The 15684-nt window shown below is 40.0% G+C and overlaps 1 protein-coding gene across 4 annotated transcripts in view; it reads right to left on the bottom strand.

The window, feature by feature from the left end:
• The window catches only part of ITCH (itchy E3 ubiquitin protein ligase), a 148752-nt gene that overhangs the window by 37891 nt on the left and 95177 nt on the right, over positions 1-15684 (bottom strand). For all 4 annotated transcript variants that reach the window (XM_008067625.2, XM_008067626.2, XM_021717385.1 and 1 more), the window contains 2 exons: positions 9079-9163; positions 4517-4645 (listed from right to left, as the gene is read on the bottom strand). In XM_008067625.2, the coding sequence (XP_008065816.1) occupies positions 4517-4645; positions 9079-9163 (214 nt within the window). The remainder of the gene's footprint in view (positions 1-4516; positions 4646-9078; positions 9164-15684) is intronic.

Genomic DNA, 15684 nt, shown 5'->3' with positions numbered 1-15684 from the left:
GGCGACAGAATGAGACTCCAATTCAAAAAAAAAAAAAAAAAACACAAAAACTACAGACCAGTACCCCTTATGAACAATGACACAAAAAATTCTCAACAAAATATTTGCAAACACATCTTGACAACATATTAAAAGCGTTAATAGTTTAATCCTTTTGACTAACTGGGATTGATTCTTGGAATGTAAGAATGGTTCAACCTATGAAAAAATCAACGTAATATGACATTAACAAAATGAAGGGGAAAAAAAGCATGATCACCACAATCAATGCAGAAAAAGCATTTTACAAAATTCAGTACCCCTTCAGATTACAAAACAAAAAATAAGCCTGATACAAATGGAATAGAAGGAAACTACCTTAACATAATAAAGGACATATATGAAAATATAACAGCAAATATCATATTCAATGGTTAAAAGCTTATCTGCTAAGATCAAGATGATGCCAACTTTTGCCCCTTTTAGTCTACATAGTTTTGGAAGTTCTAGCCAGAGCAATTAGGCAAGGAAACAAAAGGCATCCAAATTTGGAAGGAAGAAGTATAATTATCTGTTTTCAGAGGATATATATGATCCTTTATGTAGAAAACACTAAACATTCTACACACATTAAAAAAACTGTTGGAATAAAGAAATCTAGCAACATAGTAGGATACAAAGGCTATACACAATAACCAGTTTGATTTCTATATATTAACAGTATAGGCCGGGCTCAGTGGCTCAGCATGTAAATCCCAGCACTTTGGGAGGCCGAGGTGAGTGGATTGCTTGAGCCCGCAGGGCAAGACCAGCCTGGGCAACCTGGTGAGACCTGTCTCTACAATGAAATAAAAAATTGCTGGGTGTGATAGCACGTGTCTGTAGTTTCTGCTACTCGGAAGGCTGAGGCAGAAGGATTGCTGGAGTCCAGAAGGCCTACACTGGGGTGGCCGCAAGCATGCGTGCCACTGCACTCTAGCCTGGGCAAAGGAGTGAGACTCCAACACAAAAAAAAAGAAAAAAGAAAAAGAAAAAATTCAGAAAACAATCCCACTTACATTAGCATCAAAAGAATAAAGTACTTGGGAATTAACTTAACCAAGGGAGTAAAAGACTTGTACAGTGAAAACTACAAAACACTGCTGAAAGAAATTAAAGAAAATACAAATAATTAGAAAGCTATCCATGTTCGTGGACTGAAAGACTTATTATTGTTAAGATGATCATACTACCTACCTCAAAGCAATCTACAGATTCAATGCAATCCCCTATCAAAATTCCAATGACTTTTTTTTTTTTGTAAAAAAAGAAAAATTCATCCTAAAATTCATATGGAATTAATTTCAAGGGATCCTGAATAGTCAAAACAATCTTAAAGAACTAAGTTGGAGGGTAAACATTTCCAGATTTTTCAAAACTTGCTGAAAAGCTAAAGTGTGATACTGGCATAAATACAGACATACAGACCAATGAAAAAGAACAGAGAGCCCAGAAATAAATCCTTGCATATATGGTCAAATGACTTTTTACAAGGGTGCCAAGACCAAGCAATTGGAAAAGGACAGTCTTTCCAACAAGCAGTGCTGGAAAAACTGGCTATCCACATGCAAAAGAATGAAGCTAGACCCTTACTCAACACCATATAAAAAAATTAACTCAAAATGAATCAAAGACCTAAATTTAAGAGCTTAAACTATAAATCCATCAGAAGGAAACTTTGAAGAAAAGCTTCATGATATTGGATTTGACAATCATCTCTTAAATATGACACCTAAGGCACAGGCAACAAAATAAAAAAATAGACAAACTGGACTTCATCAAAATTTAAAAGTTTGAGCCGGGCTCGGTGGCTCAGCCTGAAATTCCGTGCTTTGGGAGGCTGAGGTGAGTAGATTGTCTGAGTTCGCGGGTTCAAGACCTGCCTGGGCAACTTGGCAAGACCTCATCTCTACAATAAATCAAAAAATTAACCAGGCGTGGTAGCATGCGCCTGTAGTTCCAGCTACTTGGAAGGCTGAGGCGGAAGGATTGCCGGAGCCCAGGAGGTCGAGGCTGCAGTGGCCGGGAGTGTTCTACTGCACTCCAGTCTGGGCGACAGAATGAGACTCCAACTCAAAAATAAAAATTTAAAAGTTTGATGCATCAAAGGGTACTAGCCAGAGTTAAAAGGAAACCCAGAGAACGGGAGAAAATATTTGCAAATCATATAACTGATAAGAGATTAACACCCAGAATATATAGAGAACTCCTAAAATTCAACTGGGGGGGAATAGAGACAAAAAAATAAAAATAAAAACAGGCTATGGACTTGAATAGACATTTCTCCAAAGAAGATATATAAGTGTCCAAGAAGCACATAAAAGGATACTCCGGATCACAAATTATTAGAAAAATACAAATAAAAACCACAATGAAATACCACTTTGTAACTATGAGAATAGCTATTACCAAAACAAAAAAATGCCAGGTGCAGTGGCTCACGCCTGTAATCCCAGCAAGCCTGAGCCCAGCAAGTTGAGGCTGTGGTAGTTGTGAGCATGCCACTGCACTCCAGCCTGGGTAAAAGAGTAAGACTTCGACTCAAAAAAAAAAAAAAAAGAAAGGTGGAGTAGGAGGAGAAAGAAAGTAAGAGTTAATGAGGATGTGGAAAAACTGGAATTCTGCATTGCTGGTGGGAATGTAAAATGATGTAGCCACTGTGGAAAATAGTATGGTGGTTCCTAAAAAAAAAAATTAAACACAGAACTAACATTTAGTCCAGCAACTCCACTTCTGAGTTTATACACGAAAGAAGTGAAAGCAGGGACTCCAATAGATTTGTTAACATCAATGTTCATAGCAGCATTATTTACAATAGCCACAAAGTAAATGTCCACAAATAGATAAACAAAATGTGATATATACATACACTGGAATATTATTCAGCCTTAAAAATAAATGAAGCCAGGTTCGGTGGCTCAGTTTGTAATCCCACGCCTTTGGGAGGCTGAGGTGAGTGGATTGCCTGAGCCCGTGGGTTCGAGACCCGCCTGGGCAATTTGGCAAGACCTCATCTCTACAATAAATCAAAAAATCAGCCAGGCGTGGTAGCGCACGCCTGTAATGCCGGCTACTCGGAAGGCTGAGGTGGAAGGATCCCCGGAGCCCAGCAGGTCGAGGCTGCGGTGGCCAGGAGCGGCCACTGCATTCCAGTCTGGGTGACAGAGTGAGACTCCAACTCAAAAAAAAACAAAAACAAAAAACAACAACAACAACAACGAGAAAAATAAATGAAATTCTGATACATGCTACAACATGGATAAACCTTGAAGACATGATGAAGTAAGCTTGACACAAAAGGATAAATATTATATGATTTTACAAATATAAAGCATCGAGAAGTAGTCACATTCACAGAAACAAAGTAGAATACTGGATACCAAATCTGGCTGGAGGAAGAGGGAAAGGAAAGTTATTGTTTAGTGGGTATAAGTTTTAGTGTAGAATGAAGTAAATGTTCTGGAGATGGATGGTGGTAATGGTTGCATAACAATGTTAATGCACTTAACATCAATGAACTATACACACAAAAAATGGCTAAAACAGAAAACTTTACACGCATTTTACAATAAAAAACAAAACACAGGCCAGGCGTGGAAGCTCATGCCTATAATCCCAGCACTTTGGGAGACTGAGGCGGGAGGACTGCTTGAGCCCAGGAGTTTGAGACCAGCCCAGCCTAGGCAACATAGTGAGACTTCGTCTCTACACACACAAAAAATAAAAACATTGGCCAAGCATGATGGCATGTGCCTATAGTCCCAGACACTTGAGAGGCTGAGGCGGAAAGATTGCCTGAGCCCTGGAGGTTTAGGCTGCAGTGAGCTGTGGTCATGCTACTGTATTCCAACCTGGGCAACAAAGACCTCAACTCAAAAACAAACTAACAAAAACCCCAAAACAAAATATTAAGCAAAGAAAGAAAATAAAGTTACATTTCCGAAATTGGTGCAGGGAGTAGGGAGGGGAAAGGAGAGCTTCTTTTTTTTTTTTTTTGAGTTGGAGTCTCACTCTGTTGCCCAGACTGGAGTGGAGTGGCTGCTCCCGGCCACCGCAGCCTCGACCTGCTGGGCTCTGGCGATCCTTCCACCTCAGCCTTCCAAGTAGCTGGAACTACAGGTGCGTGCTACCACACCCAGCTAATTTTTTGATTTATTGTAGAGATGAGGTCTCACCAAGTTGGAGAACGTCTTAAAGTTAAAGGTAATAGGAATGAAAGAAGGTGGGATCAGAAATTAGGAATTAATTGGTAAGCAGTACTATACTGTCTAAATAGTTTTATTTAGTGCTTTCGGAACAGATGGTAACAAATATGAAAAGTATCTAGGATTAAATATCCAGGAGGAAGATGGAAATATAAAGTATTTAATGAACAGAGATCTACTGGCAGGGTAACTCAAGAAACAGTAAGACTTCTACTCCTCGCTAATTTAGATCTTTGTATCAACACCTGAGGAATTATATTTTACTTTTAAAATACAATGTTTAGAAAACTTACAGGGCAGATTTTCCTGTGCGGGGATCTATATAGGTGGTTGTTCGTCTATTGTGGTCCACAAAATATGGAATTCCATCCACTGTGAATCTCATTTCCCAACCTTCAGGTAAGGGCTTTTCATTTAATTGACTATAAAGCATAGGAAAAACAAATAAATCATATTAAAGAGTTGTTTGTTTGCCAAGTACAGAAACTAAAAATATCCATAAACATAGCAGAAAATCTTTTAGAAAACCACTTAGTCTGGTATTTTCAATTGTGTACTAGACATCTCTATCTGAACATCTTACACAAGAGGTTGATCAACCACCATTCAGTCTTCTCCCATCTACTTGGCCTATGTTCCCCTCATCTAGCTAATGACCTGTCCTAAACATCTCATGATAACCACACTCTGCCCACTCTGCCTTAGAAGAGTCTTCATGTTCACCCCTATTTTCAATTCCCAGCACCACCCTTTCTCTGGCTTTATTCATCTCTTCTGCATTTTCTCAACAACAACCTAACCGGTTTTCCTGCTCTGGTCCCACTCTGGCCCTACTCTTATATTGATATTGCTAAAAGAATATCTTCCTAAAATAGAGATCTCATCAAATTCTCCATATGGCACTCAACCAGCCTCCATGTTCTTTTTATTAAGCAAGTCCCTCAGTGTTTCCTTTCAGATTTATCTCTGCCCCAAAAACCTCCAGCATTCTTCCATGAATCCCACGATTTCAGAATATGGCTATTCAGCATTTCTCTAAATGATGATCTGTCACACCTGTAAGTGATGTCCCACCACTTGCTCCAAATGCCTTTCTTGTGCTAAAGCAACTCAAACATCATTTACCACTTTCAGTTTGTGTTTTTGGCAACAAGTTTCCACCTTGCAATTGTTACATGTGTTTTAGAATAGAAACTAAATTATAAGCCAATAGTGACTTATATAAATGACTTAATTTTAATCTGTTATATATTAAAATAATTGGGGCATTAGCATAAATATTCAAAATCATTTACTAGTGAACCTAAAAGTTTTTTTTTTACATTTCAAAATATTATACTAGAATAAATATGAGAACTGTAAGTTATTTCCTTTTCTGTCTTTATTAGTATATTCTGATACAAATGCAGCCAGTCTTTTTAGTTCATTTAGTTGTAATACATTTTAAAAGTATAAATTTTATCCATATGTGACCGTCATTTTTTTCTGTTTTATAGGCTTCAATTTTCTCATGTGGTAGATCTGGTATGAGAGGGAACAATGGAATGTTTAAGTTCACATCAGAAAGGAAGAAAGGGAGAGTTGGGGGGCATTTAGGCTCACTGTTGTAGAGAGCCACTACTGCTGTTGGCAGTATCAATTTTCCTCAAGTGCACTTCAGAAGAACAGAGGGTGAGGCTGAGCGCAGTGGCTCACACCTATAATCCCAGCACTCAGGGAGGCCGAGGTGAGAGGACTACCTGAGCCCACGGGTTTGAGACCAGCCCAGGCGCCTTGGCGAGACCTCATCTCTACAAAAAATCAAAAAAATTAGCTGGGCGTGGTGGTGAGCATCTGTAGTTCCAACTACTTGGAAGGCTGAGGCGGAAGAATCACCTGAGCCCAGAAAGTTGAGGCTGTGGTGGCGATGAGTGTGCCACTGCACCTCTGCCTGGAAAACAGAGTGAGACTCCAACTCAAAAAAAAAAGAACAAAGGGCTGAGAACCATTACCTAAAATCATATTTTGCAAAGTATGTCAAAAGGTTAGGAATATACAGCTATATTCACATACCTGAATACAAATGTTAGATAAAACAGACTAACAAAAATGTGAAAAAGAGATTACTCATTTGTTATAATTATATTTGCAAAATAGGCTCAGTAACAAGTCATTGTCCTGAAAACAAAACAAATTAGATAGAACTAGGTCATCTGTGTTGTTAAAATATGATTCTAACTTTAGCTTTAAAAGTTTAAAGGTCCAAGGGGGAACAAAAAAAAAGGTGACTTCTCCAATTCTATCCTCAGAGAGAGAATTTTAAAGTAACTCCATAAAAAATGCTGTCAGCCAGGCCTGGTGGCTCAGCTTGTAATCCCAGGACATTGGGAGGCTGAGGCAAGTGGATTGCCTGAGCACACGGGTACAAGACCAGCCCGGATAACTTGGCAAGACCTCGTCTCCACAATAAATAAATAAATAAATAAATAAGCCGGCCACGGTAGCACATGCCTGTAGTTCCGGCTTCTTGGAAGGCTGAGGCAGAGGCCGACAGATTGTTGAAGCCCAGCAGGTCGACGCTGGGGTGGCTGTAAGTGTGCCACTGCATTTCAGACTGGGCGACAGAGTGAGACTCCAACTCAAAAAAAAAAAAAAAAAAAAATGCTGTCATGTGTTGGTAGCCAGAGACAGATATTTTACATTTAAAGAAAACCTTTAGAACAAAGTTATTAAAACTTCTAAGCAATGGAATATGTGTAGTAAAAATTAATCACACCAAAAGGGAGGTCTGTCTGGTCTTTCTTAGTAACTGGGTGATCTTCAGGCCCCTGGAATGTCCTGTCCATTATGAGTATCTTTTTTTGCCTGGGGCTTTTTAATCACTAGACAGTTAACAATGCTGATTTATGATGGAGATTTTGGAACATGCCGTATTAGTTTTGACCTTGAAAGGAACTAGAAGTTAAAGGTATTAGATGAGATCCCCAGTAATGGCTAGAAACAAAAGAACAGCCAAAAAGGCAGCATGTGAAGCCTCAATAAAAACTCTGGGTATAAAATAATTCCCTGGTTGGCAATATTCAACATCAATGTATGTTGTCCCACAACAATGCTGGTTTTTAGAACTCCTAGACTCTGCCCCCTTTGCATCTCTCCCTTTAACTGGTTCTAATTTGTATCCTTCCTCTGTAATAAATGTAACTGTGAGAGTATAATAGGTTGCAGTGAGTTCTGAGTATTTCTAGTGAACTATCATACCCGAGAGCCGTTGTGGGGAACACCCGGATTTAAGGTAGTTGTTCTGGAGTGAGTGGTCCTAGAGACCCCTAAACTTGTGGTTGATGTCTGAAGAGAGGGCAGTCTTGTGAAGGACTGTGCCCTCTGACTATACAGGCTACCAAAATCTTCTGACAGTTTGACAAATACACAGTATTATAAATGTTATAGGCAGAACTGTACACCCTGCTAGCTGCCAGTACCTCAGAAAGTGACTTTATTTGGAAAAGATTAACTGTAGATGCATTAGTTAAGATGAGATCACATCAAAGTATAGTAGGCCACTAATGCTATAGGACTAAACATCCTTATAAAAAAGAGGAAATTTGGACAAACAGACATATACACAGGAAGAATGTCATGTGAAGATTGGAGTCATGTTGCCATAAGCCAAGGAACTACAAGAAGCTAGGAGAAAGACCTAGAACAGATCCTTCTGTAGTGCCCTGAAAGGGAGCATGGCCTTGCTGACATCTTAATCTCAAATAGCTTGTCTTCAGAAATGTGAAACAATACATTTCTGTTGCTTATTTTATTATTTTTATTTTATTTTTTTGAGTCGGAGTCTCACTCTGTTGCCCAGGCTGGAGTGCAGTGACATGCTCATGGTCACCATAACCTTGACCTGATGGGCTCAGGCAATCCTTCTGCTACAGTCTTCCAAGTAGCCAGAACTACAGGCATGCGCCACCATGCCTAGCTAATTTTTTAATTTATGGTAGAGACAAGATCTCGCCATGTTGCTCAGGGAGGTCAGGCAATCCTTTCACCTCCGCCTCCCAAAGTGGTGGGATTACAGGAGTGAGCCACCTCACGGGGTCCATTTCTGTTGTTTAAGTCACTCTGTTTTTGGTACTTTGTTAAGATGGCTCTATCAAATAATGTTAAGATGGCTCTATCAAATAAATACATATAACTATTATATAAGATAAGTAATTGTATATCGATAGTTACAAAAACATCCCAGCTAGACAGGAGAAAGAGGTGAGAGGATTGCCTGAGCCCAGGAGTTTGAGACCAGCCTGGGCAACAAAGTAAGACCCTGACTCTAAAAATAAAAACAAAACAAAAATATTAAAAAAGACAACCTACGCTGGGTATGGTGGCTCATGTTTATAGTCCCAGATCTTTTGGAGGCCAAAACAAGAGGATTGCCTGAACTCACAGGTTCGAGACCTCACTGGGCAACTTGGTGAGACCTCATCTCTACAATAAATCAAAAAATTAGCTGGGCATGGTGGCGCATGCCTGTAGTTCCAGCTACTTGGAAGACTGAAGCGGGAGAATTCTATCCAGTAATACAAGGTTAAAAAGACCATAAGAAGTACTAATCTGTTCTTACTAATAATATAGTAAATATTTTGAATCTGTACATGTATTCTCAAGTTCCTGTGAGGTTTTACTCTACACTCTCAACCCTCAAGCTTTCCATTATATAAAAGTAATAGTATAAATTTTTCTCTTTCCAAAGTATGTAGGAGATTAATGTTGAAGGCCTTTGGTGAAACAATATTTAACTATGATCTTCTTCATAACTGAGTCAGAAATAAGGTACAAACTTTAAGAGACCATGTATCCAATAATAACTAAACATTCTTACCCTTGACTTCTAGGGTCTTCCCATTGTGTAATTCGAGTGTTGTGGTTCACAAAATATACTCTGCCATTGCTGTCTGTTCTCTTCTCTTTGTTTGAAAAATAAAAGCAAAGCATTAGCACTGGCATAGTGTCCTTCCTCAAACTAAAATGATATGAATTTACCTGTTTCTTATGACACTGTTGACTTTATTCTCTCAGTATTAAATGTACATACTTACTAAAGTTATATAAATATCATTACATTCTAGAAGCTAAATAGACTTAATTCACAATGTCCTGTCCACAGGACCTTTCAGCTCACTCCAACAAACATCAACAAGAATTATTAACAGTTATTTAGCTTTACACACATGGTCTGATTTTTATTCTTAATAGTTTCATGAGATGGGTAATTTTACTTTTATCCTGAAGAAAACGTAAATAGGTTATGTGATCTACCAGAAACCTCAGAATTAAGATGCAGAGATAAGATGGAAATGTAGGACATATTTTTCATAACACATCATCACAATATAATTAGGGGATATAAATTAAATGTTTCTTTGATATATGGTGAACATTACTCAACTAGAAAAGACATTGTTTCTTTTTTTTTTTTAAATATAGCCTATTCTTTAAAATACCCAGTTCCAAAATCCCAAATATCTATAACAACTTTCTATGAACCGGGCAGCAGGGCTCAGCTATCCAATTACTGTGTGCTACTTATTTACCACTTGCCTTTTGCTTTAGGATTCTCCTTGTTTTTTTGTTTGTCTGTTTGTTTTTGGTTTTGAGTCAGTAGCACAAAAATAATTCACCACAGCCTCCAACTCTAGGGCTCTAGCAATCCTTCTGTATCAGCCTCCCAAGTAGCTGGGACTACAGGCATGTACCACAACACTCGGCTAATTTTTTTCATTTTTTGTAGAGATGAGGTCTCACTATGTTGCCTAGGTTGGTCTTGAACTCCTGGTCTCAAGCGTTCTTCCCACCTCGCTGGGATTATAGGCATGAGCCACCAAACCTGGCCAGAACTTAATACTAAAATTGCGAAGATATTTGATTTGGTTATTAAAAGAGAAAATGATATCTCCATGTTTTCTTAATCTTTCTTTTTTTTTTTTTGAGTTGGAGTCTCACTCAGTCGCCCAGACTGGAGTGCAGTGGCCGCTTCTGGCCACCACAGCCTCACCTGCTGGGCTCTGGTGATCCTTCCGCCTCAGTCTTCTGAGTAGCCGGAATTACAGGCATGCGCTACCACACCCGGCTGATTTTTTTGATTTATTGTAGAGATGAGGTCTCGCTGCCCAGGCGGGTCTCGAACCCGCGGGCTCAGGTAATCCACTCATCTCAGCCTCCCAAAGGCGCGGGATTACAGGCTGAGCCACCGAGCCCGGCTTTTCTTAATCTTAATGGGGAAATCTCAGGTAATCGGGGGAAATTTTGTAGAATGGGAACAAAAAAACAAGTAGAGGCTGCGCACAGTGCTTCATGCCTATGATCCTAGCACTTAGGGAGGCGGAGGCAGGAGGATTACTTGAACCTAGGTGTTCGAGAACAGCCTAGGCAACATAGTGAGACCTCTTTCTACAAAAAAATTGTAGAAATATAGATATTAATTTCTTCCCAGTGCTTATGGAAACACTTTGCTGCAGGGCTACAACTGGCTAAGATGAGAGATGATTAGCCAGGTGCAATAGCTCACGCCTGTATTGCCCCACATTGGGAGGCGGAGGTGAGAGGATTGCCTAGGCTCACGGGTTCAAGATCAGCCTGAGCAACATGGCGAAACCTCGTCTCTACGATAAATAAATCAATAAATAAATTAGCCAGGTGTGGTGATGCATGCCTGTAGTTGCAGCTATTTGGAAGGCTGAGGCGGAAGGATCGCCTGAGCCCAGCAGGTCGACATTGGGGTGGCCCTAAGTGTGCCACTGCATACCAGTCTGGGCTACAGAGTGAGACTCCAATTTTAAAAAAAAAAAAGAGAGAGATGATCTCAGTGGTTCACTCTATCCAGTGTGGCTGGTTCTCTTGCGAGCTTCTTGAGGACAGGGACCTATATATACTTCTGTGTTCCACAAAGTCACTTGGGCGGTTCTCCTCCCATAGAACATGGGCTGGCCCACGCTGATGCTTGGGGGTCTATTAAATAAAGAATTTAAACCCTGAGGGCTTCCTTTGATAGCCAGGCTTGGTGGCTTCCATGTGTAGTCCTAGCTACTCGGGAGGCTTAGGTGGAAGGTTGCCTGAGCCTAGAAGTCAAGGTTGTGGTAAGCCATGATCCTGCCACCGCACCCTATCCTGGGCAGCAGAGGTGAGGTCTCACGATGTTGCCTAGGCTGGTCTCAAACACCTAGGTTCAAGCAATCCTCCTGCCTCAGCCTCCCTAAGTGCTAGGATCACAGGCGTGATGCACTGTGCAAAGCCTCTACTTGTTTTCTTGTTCCCGTTCTACAAAATTTCCCCCAATTACCTGAGATTTCCCCATTAAAGTTAAGAAAACATGGAAATATCATTTTCTCTTTTAATAACCAAATCAAATATCTTTGCAATTTTAATATTAAGTTCTGGCTGGGCATGGTGGCTCATGCCTATAATCCCAGTGAGGTGAGAAGAACACTTGAGACCAGGAGTTCAAGACCAACCTGGGCAACCTAGTGAGAACTCATTTCTACAAAGAACGAAAAAGAAAATCAGCCGAGTGTTGTGACACATGCCTATTTTCCCAGCTACTTGGGAAGCTGACGCAGAAGGACTGCTAGAGCCCTGGAGTTAGAGGCCGTGGTGAATTATTTTTGTGCTACTATATTCTAGCCAGAGTAACAGGATGAGATCTTGACTCAAAAAAAAAAAAGAAATCGTGCTATCTTTGAACTACTGACTTCTCTCTTCCATCACCAATTAATTCATCAAAAGATGGGATTCATCCTGTAACTGAATTTTTTAATTTGTTCAACATATCTGAAAATGAGTAACTGATGAATTCAAACTTTTAAAAAAGCAGTTTCTAAGAATCAGCAATTTTCAAACAAAAATGTAAGATTAGCCCACGCTGACAAAGATAATTTTTACTTCCTATATTTTGAAGAATTGATACCTATTCTTCAAGTAACATTTATATCCTTTGGCTCTTTCCTCAAGCAAGATATTACAGGATGAGACTTAGTCCAAATTATAGCCTTGCCAAGTGAGTATTTGGTAATATTTAGTTCTATTTCTAGCACTGACTCCAAGATTTCAAGTAGCACTGATGATAGGAGTTACAATGAAAGCACTATTATCACAAATCTGTGCCTGACATCTCAGCTACTCTCTATGTCAACAGAGCCTAAAATGGAAATAGAACTCCAAGTATGCATATCATACAGAGAAAATGGGACTCTGCATATCATGACACACCCTGAACGGTAACATGGACTTTGCTGATCAAGGCCTGGTGAGTGCAGAAACATGCCACCAACTCTAACGCAAAAAGAAGCACCCACAAGGCAAAGCTTGCACTTGTTACATGACAGCAAGTTAAGTTAGTTTCATGTGACTTCCAAGACATTAATTTATTTGCAGATACTAGAACTGTCTTCTTTTCCAAAAAACATATATATCTGGCTGGTGTGGTAGCTCATGCCCATAATCCCAGCACTTTGTAAGGCCGAGGCAAGAGGATTGCTTGAGTTCAGGAGTTTGAGACTGCAGTGAACTGTGATCACTTCTGCACTCCAGCCTGGGAAACAAGAGTGAGACTCTGACATACATACAAACAAAATATGTGTGTGTGTGTGTGTGTGTGTGTGTGTGTGTGTGTGTGTAATTTTAAAAAAACTGTTATAACCTCAAAAGCACAGCCTAAGTACACGGTTGAGCATATATTCATTTTTCATCTGCTATATAAGTTCAGATTTCAGGGCCAGAGGTTTTCTTCCCAAAGGCTAACACAAGACTGGGGGTGGTGGCTCACACCTGTAATCCTAGCACTTTGGGAGGCTGAAGCAAGAAGATCACTTGATGCCAGAAGTTTGAGACCAGCCAGGAAAACATAATAAGAGCCCATTGATTTTAAAAAAAAAGAAAGAAAGAAAAAAACAGCAAAAAAACCCAGAAGTTAGCATAAGGCAAGATAAAATTAACAGCAATAGCAAACTTGTTTCCTATTTATGTTCTAATTACAATGCTGATAACAGCAATTCTTGGAAGAGGCTATGAAAAACAAAATTTCAAAGGTAGACATACTTGCAAACTGAAGGCTTATGTAGGCCAGGCGTGGTGGCTCATGCCTGCAATCCTAGCACTTTGGGAGGCCGAGGTGGGACGATTCCTTGAGCCCAGTTCAAGACCAGCCTAACAACATTGCAAGACCTGGTCTCTACAAAAAAAAAAAAAAAAAAAAATCAAAAAATTAGCTGGGCGTGGTAGTACACGCCTGTAGTCTCAGCTCCTTGGGAGGCTGAAGCAGGAGGATCATTTTAGCCCAAAAGTTTGAGGCAGTAGTGAGCAGTGACTATGCCATGGTACTGTAGACTGGACAACACAGTGAGACCCCAACTCAAAAAAAAAAAAAGAAAAAAGAAAGAAAGCTCATCTATTTAATAAGAGGAAGTACCATGGCTGTAGAACTGATTTCTTTCTTTGTTGAAAAACATCATGTGATAAACAACACTAAAATTACTGAACATCTAGCCAAGTGTGGTGGTGCATGCCTGTAGTTCCAGTTACTTGGAAGGCTGAGGCAGAAGGATCACCTGAGCCCAGCAGGTTTAGGCTGCAGTGGCCGTGAATGTGCCACTGCACTCCAGCCTGAGAGACAGAGTGAGAAAAATTACTGAATGTTAAACTTGAATGTACATTAGAACATTTCCTGACTTGAAGAATAAATAATAAAAGAGAGACACTTCTTATAATTCTATGTATTCTTTTATAAAACTATGAAAATGAGAAAATAAAGATATAAATAAATAAAGTATAAAGAAATATTTGATGAGTAAGCCAGCTATACAAAGTCATATTACAAAACACTGTTGAGCTGGGCTCGGTGGCTCAGCCTGTAATCCCACACCTTTGGGAGGCTGAGGTGAGTGGACTGCCTGAGCCCGCGGGTTCGAGACCCGCCTGAGCAGGCAAGACCTCATCTCTACAATAAATCAAAAAACCAGCCGGGTGTGGTAGCGCACGCCTGTAATTCCGGCTACTCAGAAAGCTGAGGCGGAAGGATCGCCGGAGCCCAGCAGGTCAAGGCTGCGGTGGCCGGGAGCGGCTACTGCACTCCAATCTGGGCGACAGAGTGAGACTCCAACTCAAAAAAAAAAACCAAAAAACACTGTTGAACCAAAAGCATTCTTTGCTCTCTAGTGTCTATAGGATGTGTGTGCATGTGTTAAAAATTCTTCACTGCCTAGCCAGGCACAGTGGCACATGCCTATAATCTGAGCTACTCAAGGAAGCTGAGGAAGGAGGATTGTTTGAGGCCAGGAGGTCATGGTTGTAGTGTGGAATGATTGTGCCTGTGAACAGCCACTGCACTCCAGCCTGGACAACTTAGCATGACCCCGTATCTTTAAAAAGCAAACAAATGCTTCACTATCAGCTTATAAGGTGGTAATGTCCTAGCATACAAAAGTCTGAAAAGGTAACAAAGTTGAACTTAATATATATGGTGTCACAAAAATAAAGCCATCAATCTCAGAATGAAAACACAGGCTGCAAGCTGAAATTCCATCCTGTGTCAATCCTGAGGACATGTAGGTGGGTCTCCTCATCTGATACAGTACCAGTGCTGTCGCTGGTTCTACAAATAAGGCATATTCCCCAAAGGCAGAGAGTCAAAAAGCAGCACTCAGCCTGAGTAGATGGATAATCATAAACTAGCTTAGGAAGAGTGTATCACTTCAACTTCAGGAATATGAATCCTAAGACTAAGCAGGCTATAAAGCAGCAGGGCAGGGAGCTGATGACCTGAATAACTAGGTCTTTAGAGGGAGTAGTTTTGCAAAGTGTTATTGGCTAAAACAAAAATAAGAAAGATTTGAATAATGAGGAAAATGATCAATACAGAGAGCAGGGCCAGTTTGCAGGCAAAGCTTTTCTAATTAAGGCAGCACAGTCCACAATTTAGGCTTCTATAAGCAAGAAGCAATTTTTCCTACAGCTGCTCCAGGAGTAAAATGTGTTTCTGACCATAACTGTGAAGCAGTAAAATTAAAATTTTCTGCAATAAAAATAAGAAGATAAATACATGATCTTCACATATATCCTGTTAGTGCACCAGTTTCTCCTTCTATAACACAAGACATATAACTCCACAAATGAAGCTGGGAATGCCATCCATGTCTGGGAATGCCATCTGACATGTCAAGTTCAATATACCTCATAAGGGCAACATCCCCTCTTCAAAAATGCTTCATATAAACTATTCAGTGACCACTCTGAGTCTCCAGTAGAGGGTCCTTACCTTTAAACTGCCAGGCTTTGGGGAAGATAGAAAGAAATTCACACCTTTCCTATGTCCTCCCTTTGTTACAAGCTAATAACAATAACAATTCTAAGTACGTCTAATACATTATTTTTAACTTTTTGACTTCAGAAGTGTTTTGAGGATAAAAACCTTAATGAAACAAAAATGAGATTTCTC

Source organism: Carlito syrichta, unplaced genomic scaffold (genome assembly GCF_000164805.1).
Source record: "Carlito syrichta isolate Samal-C Ts95f unplaced genomic scaffold, Tarsius_syrichta-2.0.1 Scaffold309724, whole genome shotgun sequence".
NCBI classification, from domain to species: Eukaryota; Metazoa; Chordata; class Mammalia; order Primates; family Tarsiidae; genus Carlito; species Carlito syrichta.
This window is presented reverse-complemented; position numbering and strand designations above follow the sequence as displayed.